Source organism: Magallana gigas, chromosome 4 (genome assembly GCF_963853765.1).
Source record: "Magallana gigas chromosome 4, xbMagGiga1.1, whole genome shotgun sequence".
Taxonomy (NCBI): domain Eukaryota; kingdom Metazoa; phylum Mollusca; class Bivalvia; order Ostreida; family Ostreidae; genus Magallana; species Magallana gigas.
In genome coordinates, this window is record NC_088856.1 from 37,477,418 (window position 1) to 37,498,779 (window position 21,362).

Here is a 21,362-nt window from a genome sequence, read left to right on the forward strand (position 1 = left end):
TTTAAATTTCATTATAGAATTACAATAAATATGCCTTGGAACCCCCCCCCCCCCCCCGCAAAACTCTAATCACCGTCGGAGCCCCCCGCCCCGAGAAATTTTCTGTATCCGCGCATGGTTATCCCATTATGACACAGTTTGTATCGCCGAATTTTGCTGTCTATCACTGTAGTGCAATGGATGTAGCTTTGATCTACTGACCCGCAGGTCCCGAGTTCGAATACTGCAAGGACGTTTTACTTTGTTTTATTGAATAGCGGTGATATTTTAAACGTTGACACCCCCCCCCCCCAAATTGGAGTTTTTCTGTCATTTTCAAGTCGAACATATACTCGAAATCCATGTCTTTCAGTTACTATAAATTAGATGTTTAGGACTTCTCCCAAGGGTGTGGAGGACCCTAAATATTTATCTTCTATCAAATTCATCAATTGATGAAACACTGAATGTTGAATATTGTCTGTATTTCTTTCAAGGTACGGTTTTAATTCAAGTCAGGCCCAGCATTTGGACTACAAGGCTCGAAGATCAAGGCCACAGGGGAAAATCAACTTTTTGAAAAAAAAATTCACTTAGATGGAAATCCAATCGCAACTTCACGGGCTTTTACGACAGAGTTCTAACATAAATTAGATTAGAACTAGTGACAGAGAATAATATGATAATTTATATATCAATATTTTTTTATGATCAGTGCCTATTAACAATAATGTGTTAACATAATTACATTTGTTTTTTAAGATGTCACTTTAAGGATATCATTCAGAAAACATTATCCTTACTTCCTTCAGAGTTTGATGTCATCATTTACTAGAAAAAATATATGTTACGCAAGTCCTTTTGATAGCTATTGTCAAGATTCAATTAGAAATTAAGTGTCTAATAGTTATGAAAAGAAAAATAATGCATGTTTATTTATTCATCAATTGTTAGGCAATGAATATATAATTCATTAATCAAAATTATAAACATACCAGGCTACATGAATGTTTACATGTATTTCTATGTACCCTGTATATACCAGTAATAGTACACTATTACAGTGTTGTTACATTGTCTCACAACACACACACACAGTACCTAATTATTGTATGGACATATACATGTAATGATCACTGTAGATACTTGTACACTGTCACCGTGGTAGTAATACATTGTCCCACCCAGAAATAGTTGTTATCATCCACACACACACTACAGGGATAATATACTTTTTTTCTGCGAGTATGAGTTCAGACAAGAACTGACCGTCCTTGTCCAGGAGATGAACTTTGTCACTGATACTATCACACACCAGGATGTGACCGAGTACATCAGTACATATTCCATAGGGATCAAGCCTTGACCCATGACCTGTGTAGGAGAACCTGTGTCGTCCTGATTTATCCACCACCACCACGACAGCAGGTTTGTTATTGTCTGATACACAGACATCAGCATTGATGTTTTCTGTGATGTAGTGTGGGTAACTATACAGTTTCTGTCCTTTGTTGTCTCTCTGTATGTTCTGTATTTCTGTCCCTGTCTTGTTGTACCTGGTGACTTTACCCTCTGTATCCTTTATCATCCCCACCAGTATGTCCCCGCTTATGTGGGAGGAGTGTATACTGAGTGGTTCCCAGTCTCCTGTTTTAACGAATTCAGTGATTATATTATCCGGTGTTATCCTATTGATGACTTTGTTGTCTCTGTCTGTATAGATCAGATCCCCGCCCTGTGTGACTGTGTGGTAGCCTTCATCTCTACCACTGGTTTGTATCTTTTGTAGCTGATTCCCCTGTAGATCTGTTTGAATAAGGTTACCAATTCTATTACTGACCCAGAATCTGCCTGATTTACCCAGTGATATATGAGATACATTTTTAACACCTGGTACTGTGAACTCCCTGACCTCGGTGATAGAGGAAGACAGAGACAGTGTTTGTTTCACGTCAGATTTCTCTCTGTCTTGTTTCCTCTGTTTCCATGTAGGTTTCAATTGTGTAGAGGCAGTATCCATGGGTTTTATTTTTCTGTTCTGTTGTTTAGTGTCGGGAACAGTTATTCTACCCAGCAGTTTGGCGATATTTTCCTTGTTGTATTTACCAGGAGTGAATACGGGTGGGACTGGTTTGGATGTCTCTGGTATGGGTTGCATCAGTAAGTTTTCTGATTTGAGAGCAAATGTTAATTGTTCGATGTTTGAAGGGGATAAATAACCATAAAACGTCTTAATTAGATCATTGAGATAATTAATGTAATCATCTGTTTTTTGACTTTGACTGCTTATAGATTTAAATAATGACTGTTCTATTTTGTCAACATGATTTATTTTATCTAATGTGACTGTGTCTACCAACTTTTTCACAAACTCAGCTTCAGCCTTCATGGATGTTCTTATGTCTTCAATTGTCCTCTTTATTTCTTTGACATCTTCAGCAATTTCAGTTTTCAAATCTTGAGAGGTAGGCTCAAAATAGCTTCGAATTTTGGCAATTTTTACGTGATAAAGCGAACATTTTTCAGCAAAGAACATTTCTAAATCGGTAAAAAGATGGCCGCGATGTTCTTTTGTGGCTGTGCATTTAGAACAAATGGGAATCTGGCATTCCTCACAAAGAAGATCTATGTCTTTTGTTAGGTGGATCTTGCATTTCTCTAAAAGAATTTGACGTTTGTGTAGTTTATAAGGGACCACTTAATGCTTTTCGGTTTTCTTATTCTTCTGATGTTTATCTCGGCATTGTTCACACATTGATAGGTGACAGTCATTGCAGTAAAACTGGCAGTTTTTCTTACAGTCTTCAGTGCCACACACCAAATAATGCTCAGCATCGGGTGGTATTGGGGATTCAGATAATGCCATCTAAAATTATAAAATTTTAATATACCGGTATATAAAATTTGATAAGGTAAATAGCTTCCCTTTACAAATCAACTATAACTTATCAAGACAATGAAACACGTTACAACGTTTAATTATTACTCAAGTTCCTTAAAAAATCCCTGAAATCATCTGGATTTTTTGGATTTTACAATCTTGCGTTTGCGCAATACATTCACGCTAAAGGGATCTTTAGTTTATGTTTCCACAATATCATATTTTCATGAATAAACTCAGAAACGATCATAATACAAATACGTGTAAAATTTTAAAGGAAATTTGCTATATATATTCTGTTCTTATATATCTTATGAGAGCAATTATAAAATAACAAATATACCTATCATCTTAGTAACTACTTTTGTCTTCGTGATGGCAATTTGATTCCATGCAAACATATGTTTTATCGTTAAAATGATCACGTTCCGTGTATAGTCTCTGTAGCAAAGAAAGTTGGTGACTGTACGTTTAATGAAAAAGAGTTGAGTTTGTCCATTATATGGATTAAATTTTGAAAGGTATTTACAGTCTCAAACAGGTTTATTACGATTAATTTGACTGTTATTTAATTTTCAATGCAACTTCATTAATTTTTTTCAAAAATCGTTTCGGAGCAATTTTGCAATTTTCTGCTACATTAAGGATCTATGGGAGGCAATCTAACTGTTGTAAGGGCCAGATTCACGAGACGAGACACAGTTAGATTATTCTAACAAATGAAAGTGTAGTGAACTTCATAGCATTATTTTAGGCTTATAGCTTTGTTATGTCAACAATATGGTGTGTCGATGTATCTATTTCGTAAATGTCCGATATGTAATGTCAACCCGTGCACGCAAGGGGTCAAAGTCTAGTTTGTAAATAAAAAAAAAATTGACACATATCTTTAAAAATGCAAAAGGAATGGAATAATAAAGCTGGATGAATTTAGCATGTCTCTAAAAATGGTCACTACTTTCGGTTCAATAATAAGGACAAGCCCTTGTTTACTTATTCATCTAGATTACGGTTAGGAATATGTAAAATGTTGTACCGTCATGAGGTATATTAGATAGTTAGTATTCTCACAATTTCAGACAAAATTGTTCTAATTAACTTACCACCTTAGACTTGCAATGCCTGTATGATATGCACGATATCTTTTTCGTACGATAGAGACAGAGGACCAGTCTACATACCACCTGTGTTCTGTACAGAGGTATAATAGTAACGTATTATTGGATTTAAGAACCTTGATAAGAAGCTCGATCTGATTGGTTGCCTACTACGCCTCCATAACTTCAATATACGCTTGATAATCAAATTCCTACATTATTAAATGATAAGAAAACAATTATTCCTTAATTTATTTTAAAAGCACGGATTTTTTTTTATACAGTTCAATATATAGTATGTTGTCTCAATGTACCAGAATGTGCAACACTACATTTTGGCCATATTGATCTAAGAACCTTATATACTTTATATAAGCTATATCTAAGAACCGTGTATTGTCTTTACTGGCCATGTCTAAGAACCTTGTCTTTTCAATACTAACCATATCTAAGAACGATAATTTTTTTACTGACCATATCTAAGAACCTAGCTTGTCTACTCTATACTGGCCGTACCTAAGAACCTTGTCTTCTCTATACTGACGATATATAAGAACCTTGCCCTGTTTATACTGACCATATCTAACACCAAGGGAGCGAGAGAATACGAGACTTGTGTAATTTACTTCCTGGTTATAGAGCTAAAATTAGATTTAAATCTCCTGGATTTCTGGTACATTTTCAAAGCATGCAATAGATAAGTATAATTAACGGTGAGGTTAATTAAAATGCTACGTTTTCAACCCAATGTTTTCTGAGACGTCCGCGTCAATATGTCTCGCCCATTTCAAATGTTTTGACTGTAACAGGTGAAATTGACATCAGCTGTATATTTCCAATCTTGCAAGTTAATGTTCCGCGGTCTTATTATTTTTTAAATTGCCTAACATTTGGAGGTAAAATGTAAATTGAATTGAAATAAACATGTACATGTAGATTTATGAAAGCCAAACGCCAAATGATACAAAATCTACAGCAATACACATGCACTCCCTTCAACCACCAGTGAGCGGCCAAGAAACATAGTTTTGATTAAAATTGAAATTATGAATTTAAATTGAAATTATGCTGCAATTTAAAAATTAAAAATTTCCCTCAAAACCAAAAGGACTGTCTGATTTGGTGTCATGACTTTTTTTCACCAGCAAGTAACAAGGATCAGAATAAAACAATGAACATTGTTTAATTTTTTTATTTTGATATTTCAAAGTTTAATTTCTCCTCCTGCAGCACCCAAAACAGCAAGCTAGAAGTCGTCTGAAGATGTTTTGCTAAAACAGAAAACGGACACGGTTAGGGAAAGTGTTATACTACGTGTAGCTGTTAAGAATTTATCTTCAGCAAATCGGTTTATAAGAAGCTAAAAATGTAACATAAATTATGCATTCATTATATTAGTGACTTATCGATTCTATATGTGTAGCAATTCATTACGATTGTATAATTATAAGTTTGAAGCTATTAAGTAGCGTTTCTTGCACATGGTTTTTGCATCTTATTCATTGATATTTGCGGCCATCTAATATACCTGTACATATCGATGAACTTTTGGCAAATAATTTCACAATAGTTTTGAAATAACTGCAGGTCTGTGGATCCCGGTCTGAAATTTTCGGATGTACGACTTGATCCTCCATCTGAATTTTTTAGTTAAGATCGGGAAAATACAGACCTGCAGCTAAACTACAGCTTGTAGCATGTGAATAAAAGTCAAGAACTTTTTTTCTACGTGTTTTATCTTTAACTGTATAGATTTACATGTAGAATCTTTGATTTACATTTGAACATTAGAATACTTATTCCTGTGTAAAGCTTAATCTCCTTCTCACCTTCTTTGAGGACCTTAGTGGAGTAACCACGGCCGCTGAGTAGGCAGACTGTGTCACCATCTTGGACATCCTTCTGGCCTTAAACGGATATTAATGTTCATATGAACAATTATCCTTAAACAAAAAGGTTCATATGATTAAGTACGCATTTATCGATTTATTACATATAAGTATTTATGTCACGTTCCTTATTTTTGATATACCGGGTGGCAGGAAATACAAAATTAATATATCGTTAATTTTGTATTTACTCCCATATGGTAAATTCGAAATTTACAACAAGACGATTATTTCAGGAATTTATAGGTTTATATATGCATATAAGTATAATCATCTCTAATGTTAGTCGCTCCTCAGCCAGAACTGTTTTGATGGTCAGCTCTGACAAAGCTCGTGCCTAAAGAGAGAATGTGCATAAATAGAAATATATTGATATATAATATTAAATCAACTAGATTAATCTGTAATAGGTATATTTCAACTGGACAAGTTTTTATTCAGTACCTCTTCTTCAAGAATTATCTCCCCCGACACGGCACAAAGTCTGGAGATGGCCTGAAAAACACGAGACTGAATTATTAAATGTTCCAATTTGTTTTGATATTCATAACAAATATAGATTGGTGAGAATGTCTACAAAATCGAAACATTGAATCAATGACATGATGGATTTGATTACAGTTATTAATATTTTCCGCGGTACGGAGATTAGTGGAAAATAATTGTCTTGTTGATTCGAGTAGAAAATTGTATCCAATGAAATTCATAGTTACGAGTCACGTGGTGACGATTGTATGATTGGTGTTCGATTAGCACGAGAAATCAGCCCAAGTCCGTCTTCTGACAAAGACACATCAAATTTTCATCAATAAAATTTTGTTTTTTATTATACTATAATTTAATGATAGCACTACCCTCGAGACGGTGCGCATTTGCGACTTTGACATGGTTTGGGACACAGGTTTCCACAATTTTTTCTATTTAATAGTTTTTTATTTCGTTGTTTTTTTCTGGACGGTCACGTCGTCGAAGAAAGGTTCAAATATTTGTTTAAAAAAGGGTGAGGCAGTGATTTTTTATATTACATTATATGTACATGATACAATTTTGTATTGTTCAGTTTAAAATAAACTTCCGGCTCCCCCGTATGCATTCTGGGCTAGTCGGCAAATATATATTTGCTTGTCATTTTTGTAAGAATAGATAAGACGTTATGACTAAACCGCCTGATCCAGTTCGTCATCAATGTCACCACTGTCGTCATTATCATGGTCTAACATCATCGATATCATGGAACATTTGTTTATCTAAAAGTAAAACAGGAGCACTTTTCCAAATTAGTTCAACTCTCTCTCTCTCTCTCTCTCTCTCTCTCTCTCTCTCTCTCTCTCTCTCTCTCATTGCATAATTAAAGATTTTACAAAGTGCAGCATAATGCCCTAAAATCAACAGCCTAGATTTTTGTAAAATTGCATTTCATTGTTCAATGTAAGTACCACCTTACACAATTATTTTTGGATCTGATAACAATAAATCCTGCATATGGTCGATGTAAACGAGGGACCCGGTATCTCCAAATCTCTGGTATGTTGAAATTTATAACATATGAATTTAAGTTAATAGAGGAATAAAGAAATAATAATGAACAATACAATTAATAATTACACACCAATAATTAACAATTCAGCAAAATGATAATCTTATAATTGCTTTGGGTTCGGAAGATTTCTCGAAACGTTCACATGTTGCATCTGTTTGTACATAAATCCGGGTGACTCTGTATCGATTTTCGGGGGCATGTTCTGTGTCCCTTGGGACTCGGTTTTTATCTCTTGGAACAGGTCGTGGGCATATGCTCGGCCTCTATGTGCGCAGTTGTCCCTCTTTTGTGAGTGCGTCTATGGGCATGATATGTGTGGACACGTGCTGTGGCTCTGTAGGCACGAATGAGCCTCGGCGGACATGGAATATGCCTCTGTAAACATAATTGCTTTGTTTCTTATATAATGCCATAAAAAATGACATTATCATAATTTTAAAACATATGTTTAACAATAGTCTTAAATATCGTAGAATATTTTCATCTCAAGTCAATTCAGATCCAGTTCAACCCCACCCCCCTCCCCTCCTTTATCCATCAAATTCGCCGCCCCAATATGAAATACCTTCCGACGACTCCCCTGTGTTTGAAATTTCGTGAAGGGGGTGGGTGGGCCCAGATTCCTCTATCTATCTAGATACAAACTAAATATATATTAAGTAGTTTTTTTTTTAATTCTGATATTAGAAAATATTTATTCAGAACTCTAGAATGTTTAATATTATATTTCAATTTTCACAATAAAAAAAAAGCCAAATATGGACCTCAAAATGCATATATTCCTATTGTGAAATCTAAAATAACGGTGACGATTGGACTATAGCAATGATTGCATTCCTTTTATCATGCAAAGATCTAGGACATAGTCAACGCAGGAGAGGGGGGGGGGGAGATTTTTTTTTTCAGGAGGGGTGTCAAGAAGTCAAGTATAATTTTCGGCAATTTCGAAAATTTTTAATTTATATGGGGAGGAGGAAAGGTCCCCACACCAAACTTAATCCATGTATGACCCTAACGCACAGCATTAATAAAACCAGTCATTGAAATACAATTTGCGCTCTAAGTATATCTAACTTCATGCAGTCTGTAAAAAAAACAGTCAAAAGGTGCAATGATTTTAATGACATCATAATCGAAACATGATCGGATCCCTTAGATTTTCTGTCTAATTTTCTTAAAACCAAATAAACAACGTGGATTACATGCGCATATCCAGAATATTTTCCAAAGGTAACTCGAGGTATACTTTTGTTTGCAAATGGGGGAAGGTTGAGACCTATTTTTGGTAACTGTGCTGCGCGTGTGTGTCTGTGTGTAGGGGAGGGTGTCAAGACAAACATAAACCCTGCCGACCCCCCCCCCCTCCACCCCCCCCCCAACACCTTTCTAGTCTAGATCTGCTCATGGGTAATGAGGTGTTATTATACATGACTGTATGTTAATGCATTTGTGTGCCTAATTTCAATTAAATATTTCTGCTAAATGTCACGACTTTTTTTTTGGGGGGGGGGGGGGTGTTAGAAACTGACAACATGCAACCACTCAACCTTGGTGGCATATTAAAATTTAAATTAAACATTTTTATTGAAAACTTATGGGCATCAAACAAATTACAACATGTCTTTAATCTAAAGGGTCAGGTAAATGTTTCAACTAAAAACTCAGAAATTGTGTTTGGTATATTTTATTGTTTCCTTCATTAAGTGAAATAAACATCAAAGTCAGACACCATGTATCTTTGACTATGGGTGCTTTCTGTTTTAATCTTGCACAACTATTATGACGTCATAATTGATTTTAAGAATCTTTTTCTCGTATTTTACGGCTTTATAGAAATTATGTGGAAAATTAAACAATTTCTTGACATTCCACTTAAATTCATAGGAAAATTAATCCTGATACCTATATTCAAGTTGATATCATTTTAAAGAGGAGATGAAGAGCTTGTTTAATTCCGTTTTGGGGAGACTGTAGGCATTCTACATGTAGATATATTTTATTCGTCAAAAATGGATAAACTCCAAATCTGTTCCTCAGTTCCTTCATATTTCATTGAAAATGACAGTAACAGACATGATTTTTCATTGTGTTTACCAAACATTTTAGCCCCGGTACACCCTTCCAAACAACTTTTGTTATGAAGCATCATTGAAAGAATTTATATTTTAATTTTATGAACCTGTAGGTTTTCATTTACTAGATATTGACCTTTAAACTGTACAACGTACAATATCCATAATAAAACTATAAAATGTTGTCACAAATTACTGTCTGCAATGTTCATAATTTGTATATGCATATGTTAAATAATATACACTATATATTTACATAATAAACAAGAAAATAAAGCAAGATTTTAGATGATTGACGTGTAAAATTCATGCATGTAGTTCTTTTTGACATGGATTGATATGTAGAAAGAGAGAGAGAGAGAGAGAGAGAGATACATGTATAACAAATACATCTGTTTTAACAAAAAGCAAATCAACATTTCAATAACTTACTAAAAAAAAGAGCATGTGTCACAGCAGTCAACAAAAATAAGATCATGGCGTTTTCCTACTAACATTTTATAATAACATTATTAATAAGCTTTTATCGAAAAATGTGTGACGTGTTCAGCATTCTTCGTAACTATTCTATAAAAATTTAACACCACCAGCTCAATCTGTGTGATCACAGAGTAACATTTCCTGAGACAATTTAGATTGATTCTTACCAAATAATAATTAAAAAACCCTACAACTATGGATACACATTTCTGTGAATAGTTGGTGGATCTAGGTGCTTGTAGATTTTTGTTCTTCCACATCTTCTCGCCCAACACATTCAAAATTTAATCAACCCCTAAAGAAATGGCATATGCTTCACTAACCTTTAGATTTCATTTCCTACCCCCTTTCATCAAACCCTATCCCTGAGAGCCATTACAGATTTGATCTACCTTTGTTTGAATGAATAATTTGAACAAGCATGTACATAAAATATAAATATATCTGACTCTTTGATAGAAATCTGGAAATAATAAAAGAATCACTATTTCTGCTACAGATTTAGTGGCATCTCAGTCAGCTTCCATATTGACTATGTTTACAGCTTGCCAGTCATTCATTCTGTTGTACAAACAGGGAAAAGTAAATCTCCAGCAGAAATATTTCATCTCAGCATTTTAAGGACAAGCGGAGTTGTCCCTCTTTAGCCTCATTCAGACTGTTTATTGCACACAGGTTTCTCTCTGTGAACTACTCCCTCAGACTACACACCTCTTCTAAAAACATACAGAATATAACATATAGAATTTTTAAATGAAAATAAAATCCCAATTAGTATTTAACATCTCTCTCTCTCTCTCTCTCTCTCTCTTTTTCTCTCACATAAACACTGTAATGAAATCTACATGTAGACCAATCAAAACATGAATATTAATAACTGTCTAAACAATGCACAAGCTTACTTTTCAGTTGTATTTTTTCATGATAAACTTCCCAGTTAAATACATGTACGTATGCAAGCTTTAATGAATGTTAACATTTTATCAATTTAAAACGATAAATTTGACAATGATTGCATTTTAATCTATAAAGAAAATATTTTTATAATAAGAGAAATATGCATCTCTAATATGAAACTTAAAATTGAAGGCTAATGTGTCATTCATCTATGAGCAAGTAGTCAAAATCCAGACAATTCAGACATTCAGGTCAACAAAAAATTATTATGGTCAAATTCTAGAACAAGAATGGTATCATCAAAACTGAGTCAAATTTTCACAAAAGAATTTTTTTTACTATTCAGGGGACGGTAATTTTCTTGTCCTGGTTTACTGGAACTGTTCGCCCTCCACTTTGATGATGATTCGTCATCTTTGGCGATGCCCAGAGCCACACTTGTCAAACGATAAATATCGCCAATAAAAGCTTTTGATTTATTGTGTTCATCTGATGTATTGTATTTTTATTTTTAATATTCAATAAGATTTAGAATACAGGCACATGCGAGGTATCAGAATATTTTAAAAAAGGAGTTGGGAGGGAGGTTGGTGTGGGGTTGGTCCGGAAGGTATTTGAGGCTGCCGACATACTAGATCCGCGCATGCAGGCATAATACTATTGAACCTATAAATATATATATATATATATATATATATATATATATATATATATATATATATATATATATATATATATATATATATATATATATATATATATATATATATATATATATATATATATATATATATATATATATATATATAACGCTCTACTTACATGTACAAGCACTGACCACGTGTTTAATCAATAAAAAACATTATCTGAATAATGCTTTGATTATATATTTCTGAGGTTGTAATAGGCCTTTATATTATTAAAAAAATTATCAAACTTCCATCAACAAGAAATCGGTGTCATGATTTTTCATAATTCCCATTTCGGAAAAAGTTCAATACAGAGTTTTTCCTTATTTTTTACATGGTCACGGGAAAGGAAAAGCGGGGTGCAAACTCCATGTTAATTAATTTTTTTGTATGAAAGTTAATGAAAAATCTTTTCTACGCAAAAAGTCCCCCCCCCCCCCGATGCTACGTGCGTGTACTGTTAAATCTTGCATCACATACATTTACACTTTTGTTTACACACATCTATAGCACGCGTATCACAGTCACACCGGGTCCCTTTCATGCAAATAAATTACTTTTTATTCAAGGTAAGAGGTCATACAACCAGGAAGTAAATTACACAAGTCTCGTATTCTCTCATTCCAATCTCATGATCAGGGCGTCATCCACCCGATTATGGCTGAAATAACTTAAAGGTCACATTGATATGCACGGTAAGTAACAACAAGTTTATCGATGTTTAATGATGTTAAAACGTTGGCATATGTATACATACATTCGCTTGCCTAAATATTGGATATCGTTTACGGTTATTAATTTGATCAACAATGGACAATATTTACTGAACCGAAAGTAGCGGCCTTTTTAAAACATAGGGACATGCATATTCTCGAACTAGCCCTCATTGACCAATATATTTGCCCATTTTTTTTTTTACAAAAAGTGTATACTTTTAATCAATTGTATATTTAATTAATACATAATTTGTATACTATAAACCAAATGACCTGTGTCATAAACTAACCGTGCAACCTTCAAACGCAACACAATTGCAGGATACGTTTCCCTCTGGATCCACGCATGATTAAGTGCCTTGCTATAAATAAAATATATTAAATTTCTGTTCAGCACCAGGTATATATATATACCTAGCCAGAGAAGAAAAGTTGGTAATGAATGAATAAATAAATACCTTAACTTCCTTTTAATTGATTGCATTTTCCTAATTTCAGATGGCATTATCTGAATCACAAATCCCACCAGACGCCCAGCATTACTTGGTGTGTGGCACTGAAGACTGTGAGAAGAACTGCAAGTTTTACTGCAATGACTGTCACCTACCAATGTGTGAACAATGCCGAGATGAACATCAGAAAAATCAGAAAACCAAGAACCATGAATTGGTCCCTTATAAACAACGCAAACGACGACTTCCTGTAGAGAAATGCAAAATCCACCCTACAAAAGAAATGGTTATTCTCTGCGAGGAATGTCAAATACCACTTTGTTACAAATGTACAACCACAAAAGAACATTGCGGTCATGTGTTTACCGATCTAGAAATGGTCTTTGATGAAAAAGTTTCGCTATGTCAAGAAGAAATTGCCAAAATTAGAAATTATTTCGAACCAACTTCTCAAGATTTGAAAAAGGATATTGCTGGTGATGTCAAAGAAATAAAGAAGATCATGGAATGTTTAAAAACATCAATGAAGGCTGAAGCTGAGGCTGTGAAAAAGCTGATAAACACAGTCACATCAAATAATACAGAACAAGTCAACAAAATAGAACAGCCATTATTAGAAACATTATACGGCCAAAACCAAAATATTGATGATTATATCAACTATCTCAATGATTTAATCAAAACATTTTATGGTTACCTATCCCCTTCAAACATAGAACAATTAACATTTGCTCTCAATTCAGAAAACTTGATCATAAGACCCATACCAGAGACATCAAAACCAGTCCTACCCGTATTTACTGCAGGTCAACACAGCAAGGAAGATGTTGCCAAACTACTGGGTAGATTAACCGTTCCTAACATTAAACCAGTGAACAGAAAAATAAAGCCAATGGAGACTGCCTCTACACAGTTGAAACCTACAGGGAAACAGAGGAAAAAAGACAGAGAGAAATCTGACGTGAAACAAACACTGTCTCTGTCTTCCTCTGTCACCAAGGTCAGGACGTACACAGTACCAGGTGTTAATGGTGTATATCATATATCACTGGGTAAATCAGGCAGACTCTGGGTCAGTAATGATTTTGGTAACCTTATTCAAACAGATCTACAAGGGAATCAGTTACAAAAGATACAAGCCAGTGGTGAATATGGCTACCACACAGTCACACAGGACGGGGATCTGATATATGCTGACAAACAAAACAAAGTCATCAATACTGTGGTTTCATTAATTTTCGTGGGTATCAATTTTCGTGGATTTTCTGAAAACCACAGTTTCAAGGATACGTAATTTCGTGGCCAATGATCCTATCAATACAAAATGTTAGTTGATATTGAACTTCAATGAACATTAAATTTCGTGGATCAACTTAACAACGAAATCCACGAAAATTGGTATTCAACGAATATTGATGAAACCACAGTAGGATAACACCAGATAATACAATCACCGAATTCATTAAAACAGGAGACTGGAAACCACTCAGTATACACTCCTCCCACATCAACGGGGACATACCTGTGGGGATGGATAAGGATAGCAAGGCTAAAGTCACCAGATACAACAAGACAGGCAAAGAAATACCGAACATACAGAGGGACAACAAAGGACAGTGACTGCATAGTGATCCACACTACATCACAGAAAACATCAATGGTGATGTCTGTGTATCAGACTATAGAAAACACGCTGTAGTGGTGGTGGATAAATCAGGACAACACAGGTTCTCCTACAGAGGTCAGAGGTCAGAGGTCAGAGGTCAGAGTTTGGTCCCTATGGAATATGTACTGATGTACTCGGTCACATCCTGGTGTGTGATGGTTTCAGTAAAACAGTTCATCTTCTGGATCAGTACGGTCAGTTCTTGTCTCTACTACGTACAGAACAACAAGGGGTAAAGTATCCCCGTAGTGTATTTGTGGATGATGAGAACAATCTCTGGGTGGGACAATGCCTCACCAACACAGTGGCAGTGTACAAGTATCTGCAGTAAACATTGCATATCCATACAATATTAAATTGCATGTATGTACTGTGTGTATGTTGTGAGACAATGTAACAACAACACAGTGATAGTGTACAATGACTGGTATGTACAGTGTACGTTGAAGTATATACCATTCATGTAAACATGTGTATGCTAATTCGTAAATATATAGAATAATTTCATCGATGAAGAGTTATATATATATATATATATATATATATATATATATATATATATATATATATATATATATATATATATATATATATATATATATATATATATATATATATGGCATACATTGATTATCAAAAAAAAGGGGGGGTATTCAAGAAATATATTCAATAAGTAACTTACTACGTCAACTCAATAAGCCTGGATTTTCTAGTGGAGGGAGGGGTATCCCCTTCCCCGGTAGACATTTGATACTTCCCTCCGTCGAGATCCGTGCATGCAAGATCGAGGGATTTTTCATTTGTTATAGTTTAGCCTTTACTGATGTGAGAGTTATTTCCCTTTAAGATTTTTTAAAAGGGGGGAAGGGGGTGGAGGACAAGTTACGCTTTCCAAAGTAGGCGAAATTGTGTACAAAATGAGCACATATCGTGCCACTAAGAATTATGTGTATAAGATAGATGAATGTATCGGGCGTGTTGCCACTGGCGGTGTATACAAAGGTGTACACAAGATAAACTATGTTCCTTGACTCTCATTTTCCTGAGTTTTTGGATTCGGCGTTGTTTTTTCTCATCAATTCCCAATTGTTCATACACTTTAAAATGATTGGATTCAAATATTGAAGTTGCTCTTTTTAGACAATATCAATCTTTAAGAAGAGCTTTGTATAAATAAATATTAAATAGAAAATCCAAATTTGAAAGCATGTTGGTATGTGTTTAGAAAAACAGATTTTTTTGGTGAAAACAGGATATCTCAGGGCCTAAAATTCTACCAAAGAAGTTCAGGAAATATGTTAAAGCAATTTCTGAGATAAGAATTATTTATGAAAAATGAAAAATTTCGTTAGACGATATTTTTCAAATATATGGATAAAATTTACAAGATATATACATGTATATCAGTAGGGAAAACTCATATGTAGCCTGTTTTTCTGGGTTACCCATAATGCTCCGCAAATTAGCATTGTGGGTAGTTCAGGGAAACAGGCTATCACGATGGCAAAAACCAATTTTCAACAATCAAACTTTATAACGTGATTTGAATTAGGAAGGATCACATCAATACAATATGAAATATTTGTATAAATAATTAGACACAATTTATTTGTATGTTGATAAGACGATAAAAATTACAACATGCCAATGTATAATTTTTTTATCCAACAAATATAGACCCCAAATACGCTCCCGTGTCCATCTGGTGACGGTAACTTTTAAAATGCTAATCTGAATTATAAGATTTCAGTGATATTTAAATTTTGTTGTTTTTTTTTTACCCCAATATGTGTCAGTTGTATTCCATATTGGTTACGTGTTGACAGCATAGACAATCTTTAAGTAGCCGAGTGTTACACAAATAAGGCAAAGAAAACTCAATACAAACAGACAAACCAGCCGCAATGACATATAAACGAAATATTGTAGTTACTGAATAGAACTCAAGGTGGTATGGTCATATGTTGATATTAATGTGAATTAGAGTGCACTATAATTGAAATACTTTTACCGGTTTAGAATTGTTCAAATTTTACAATATTTAACCAGATTTACGTTTTAAAGTTTGTGACAGCTGAAATTTTTAAAATAATTAACCCGCTGCATGTACAATTGTCGGGGGGGGGGGGGACTACTAATATTGTGACGTACTTATTATCGAATAAACAATAAAATCAAGTATAATTTTATAACCTTTTTCGAAAATAAATTACCTAGCCATGAAGCGCAGTGGGATTGAGCGTAGCTATGCATATGTTAGTTATGTTTCGAATGCCGCTGGGATTTTTATAAATATTACTTTTCATAATATTAAAAAATATATTTTAGGGGCAAATATTGTAAACTTTTAAACAGGTGAACGTAATTTGATTATAATGCAGGGGATAATATCCATTGCACGCGGGTCCTGTAATATGACCTATTCCACATTGAAAATTGACCGGTTTTTTTCCTAAACCCCGTTGAAAAAATTCTCAAACCTAATGTGTATTAGTGTTATACAATATGAACGATGAAATGCTGATTTTGTAACTATGCTAAATAACACACTCTTTGAGATATCAATCAAAATATCTTAGCGTTCTGTTAAGTATTGTATATATTGACGAAAACATTAATTTAATGAGCAATCATGTTATATGCATTCAAATGTAAACCAAGAAAACTGTATATAATGTTTGGTTTTTTGCTAACTTGTGTTGAGTCATATGTCATAAAACTGTTTTCCCAGTAGAGCAATTTGTCGATCAAAAATTCCCAATTGAAAGGGTTTATGACCCTATACCGAAAAGGGTCAATCAAATCATGTAATGTACTTTTATCCACATCATTAATATTGATAGGTGTACCATACCAACTTAGAAAATTTAAACCTGCAGTTTTCAGCCCATGATACTGCGTCATAAAAAATTTCCTGAGCGTATGAGGATGTAAAAATCCGTTTAATAAGCAATTAAATCGATTCATTAACTTGCATGCGGCAAATAACACTTTGCAGTCTGTTATGGCTTTCAAGATACACCTATGTATTAAAACCTACTTTGTTACTACTATAAATATGTCATATAATAGCTAAAAATTAAAAGAACGAAACATTTTACCGCTACCCAGCTGCAGAGTTGTTAGGAACAATGTAGATATAGGAAACACACGGAAATTTCCCTGACTCTTTGATGTTATTTCGAATCACACACTTTGCTTAATAGCAACACGTGTGTAACTCTCAGTCTAGGCAAGAGAACATCTCTCTGTAAAAGACAAACAAAACCTAGGGAGCTCCAAAAAGACGAATATCTTTGTGATTGATCTATCTAAATTACTTCTTTGTCAAATTCAGAGTCATTGCAATTTTTGTGCTTATAATATGTATATTTCTCTACAGTGTGTATCGCCAGGATCCTCTCAGATTGTCGTTTTTCTGAATTTTACCTCAATTGAAAAGACCGTGTAATGCGCTAGGTTTAGGTTGTCAACAAAAGCAACATTTTGTCTTGCCTAGACGACAAGTGGTTAGTGCACTGGCTGCTCACAGCTAAGAGAGTGGGTTCCAACGACCCTGAGTTCAAACGCCGGTGAAAGTGGATCTGAAGCATCAATATAAGCACATTTATATTTTCCCATAGATTGTTTCCTAAATTATTCAGGAAATTATTTGTAGCACCATGGATAATTTAACTGTATAGTATATATGTTTTACTTCTAGCAACCTACATGTATTATCAAAATCAATGAAAGCCTTTAAACTGTATTTCATTTTTATTACAAGTGAAATATCTAATTGCTGAAACAGGCCAAGGTTTTTTTTAAACTAAACTGCAGGTGAAACGCTTATAATAGGTATAGATGGAAATAGCATCGGTTATTGAACAAACAGCTGACGGTAAGGATTTATATTTTTGATAACAAGATCGATGTCGTTTAAGCTTTGACTATTAATTTTATATATTGATATATTATATATCGATACAACAAGTACACTACCTACCTTATAAATGATATGTTGATGTGGTTAAATAGAAAATAATGGTATTGTGGTATAAATATATAAATTGCAAAGAAACCAAACATTAGTTTTTTGTTTATTTTTAGAAAAAAACCCACAATGCCCAACCAAACTTACGGTGACTGACCATATAAAATTTAATATAACTAATAAAAATGTTTTTTTTTTATTTTTAGAAAAAAAATACAATGACTAACCAAACTTACGGTGTCTGACCATGGACCCTCGACGTTGTGCCCAGGACGTGTTACGGTGTCACATCTGTGACACACATACCTCTTTGCACTGTGAAGTTTGTCAAATTCATTTGTGTAAAGCGTGTGTTGGGGATCATCTTTCAGATGAATCCAAAGACCATAAAGTTGTACCAATAAAAAAGCGAGAATCTACTCCTACATGTTCTAAACACTCATCAAAACAATGCGTGATTCACTGTGAGGAATGCGACATTCCTATTTGTGTGCAATGTATTTCTTCTGGTGAGCATGAGCAGCATAAAAAAGTGGACATTTTGAAAAGTTTCGATAAGAAAAGAAAAGTATTGCAAAGAGATTTAGAGGAACTGGAGAAAAAAATTTATCCACAATATCAAGACATTATTTCCAAAATCCAGACGGAAAAAGTCGATATAAGTATACACTTTGAGAAACAGAGAACAGACATTAAGAAGCATGGAGATGATTGGCACAGAGAAATAGATAGAATTATCAAAAAACTTACAACAGACGTCAATAGTATGGAATCCAACAGTTTGGCCGTCTTATGGGGAGAGGAAACCAACATCACTTGCATTATGTCTGAAATCACACAGTTTATAACAGATCTCCAAACAGTTTTAGAGTCCAATGATATAAGCTTTACCTTTGCATATAAATCACGGAATAGTGATTTTAAAAAAATGCATCCTTTACGGAAATCGTCCCCACCAAGGGGTATATTTACGCCCCAAAAGATCGAAAAAGAACTTATCTATCAACAGTTTGGTTCTCTCTTATTATCAGATGAACATGGTTTTGCAGTAATTTTTGCTTCTCATGATTTTTCTCCGAATGAAAGACCGGGAACTGAAAAACCGCGAATAATCAGAGAAATAAGAACTGAACACGAAGAAATAAATCGGCTGTACAGTGTGTGTTGTCAGAGTGATCAAGAAGTTTGGACTTGCAGCGATGACCATATCATGAGACTCTTCAACCTTCAAGGAGAATTAGTGAAGTCAATCGAAACCAAGTCAGGGAATAAACCAAAGGACATTGCAATAACAAAACAAGGCTATCTAGCATATACTGACTACATTAATCAAACTCTAAACATAGTAAAAGAAAAACAGATACAGGAGATAAAATTAAGGAAATGGAGACCCCATGGTGTCTGTACGACTGCCTCTGGTGACCTCCTGGTAATCATGGACAGTGATAATAACAGAGAATCAAAAGTCGTGCGTTACTGTAGCTCAAAAAGAAAGGAGAAACAAAGTGTCCAGTTTGATACTAACGGTCTCCCTCTGTATTCACCTGGTGGCATAAAATACATTGATGAAAATAGGAATGAAGATATCTGTGTATCTATCTGTTGGGCCAGTGCAGTAGTTGTGGTAAGCCGAGTAGGAAAATATCGCTTTACATACAATGGGCCATCCACTACTGCCACCAGATCATTTAATCCTTACGGCATCACTACAGACAGCCAGGGTCGAATCCTGACGGCTGACTGTAACAACCACAGTATCCATATCCTTGATCAGGACGGACAGTTCCTCCGCTTCATTAACAACTGCGATATATGTTGTCCATACGGTTTATGTGTGGACACCAACGACAACCTGTTTGTGGCTGAGTGGAAATCGGGAACAATGAAATTGATTCAAAATTACATGTTCTAGACAATGATTAGTGCACATTTTTTTTCTAATGAATACGTCTTTGCTACTCATTTTAAATGATATCATGATCTTTCAGGCGGTTACATGTCCTTTAAGATATTAATTTGCGTAGGCCTATGTATCTGAAAAACAAAACATGTAAAGATGAAAATGACAATCATGAACATTCCAGCCGGAAATGTATCTACATATATGTATGTGAAAAACATTTTCTTCATAAGATTTTAAAACCACTGAATATTGAAATTTAACGCTGATAAATTAGATATTGCATATCCCTATCGGAAAAATTTTCAGCAGTTTGAGTCATTCAAATAAGTCTTTAGAGTGTTAACTAGCATTTATTTATATTTTTCGCAAATCGGATCTGAGTGTATACAAATAAAGCAAAATATTCACGCAGAAAAATATTTCTGTTAAAACATTACTTGTTTCCGTGCCAGTGCTAATTTTTATATTTTTAAAAATTTAAAAAATATCTAGTACAACATAAGTTTTTGTGACAATCTCCAAATCTATCCAACTTCCTATTTGCCTTAAATGGCAAATGATTCAAATTAGTTGTAAACTACTTGTATATAAATTAAGTGTATTTCCTTAGTAGGACTGAACCGAAATATGTTTTAATCATTTCAACATGCGAAAGTTGTTTATTCTTTCATTATTCAATTTTTTTTTTACATCGATTGACGCCAAATAACAATTATTTTTGGCGGCTGTACATAAAATTTAAAAGGCAGCTATTATCATATATTAAACATCCATACAGTGAGGAATGTATCTACAAGAATGTCATTTGTTTGACATTTGATCTTAACTTTGTTAATTTTAATTTGCCTTTGTATTGGTACTATAAACGGGTTTGTGCAAATAAAGATAATCAATAAACGATAGCTTATGCATGTAATGCAGATAGCTCTTTATTATCATATGCATATAATGTCAAATTAGATTGAAATTGATACTTTAACCAAAAGGAGTTCTTCCTAAGTTTTATACTTAAAACAACCTCAATTCCATGCAATATCAAAAAAATATATTTTAAAAAGAAATTTTAGAAAAAAGACAATATTTCAAACTTAAACTGATTTGTATTGAAAGAACAGATTCAGTAAGCAT

At 34.0% G+C, this 21,362-nt stretch overlaps 2 protein-coding genes across 2 annotated transcripts in view; one reads left to right on the forward strand and one right to left on the reverse strand.

Moving 5' to 3' along the window:
• LOC117683048 (battenin) overlaps positions 1–21,362 on the reverse strand; it is a 108,401-nt gene that overhangs the window by 56,605 nt on the left and 30,434 nt on the right. The window lies entirely within an intron of this gene.
• LOC105337820 (tripartite motif-containing protein 5-like) lies at positions 12,132–14,689 on the forward strand. The gene is made up of 4 exons (XM_066082049.1): positions 12,132–12,219; positions 12,739–13,936; positions 14,164–14,308; positions 14,410–14,689. Exons 2-4 carry the CDS (start codon positions 12,739–12,741, stop codon positions 14,687–14,689), a joined length of 1,623 nt encoding a protein of 540 aa, XP_065938121.1. The 5' UTR covers positions 12,132–12,219.

Excerpts from the sequence above, each read along its gene's own strand:
- LOC105337820 (XM_066082049.1), top strand. The coding sequence starts at position 12,739 with ATGGCATTATCTGAATCACAAATCCCACCAGACGCCCAGCATTACTTG. Across the intron at positions 13,937-14,163 it reads GGTTTCATTAATTTTCGTGG|GAGACTGGAAACCACTCAGT; the intron begins GTATCAATTTTC and ends TCATTAAAACAG. Across the intron at positions 14,309-14,409 it reads CAGAGGGACAACAAAGGACA|GACAACACAGGTTCTCCTAC; the intron begins GTGACTGCATAG and ends TGGATAAATCAG.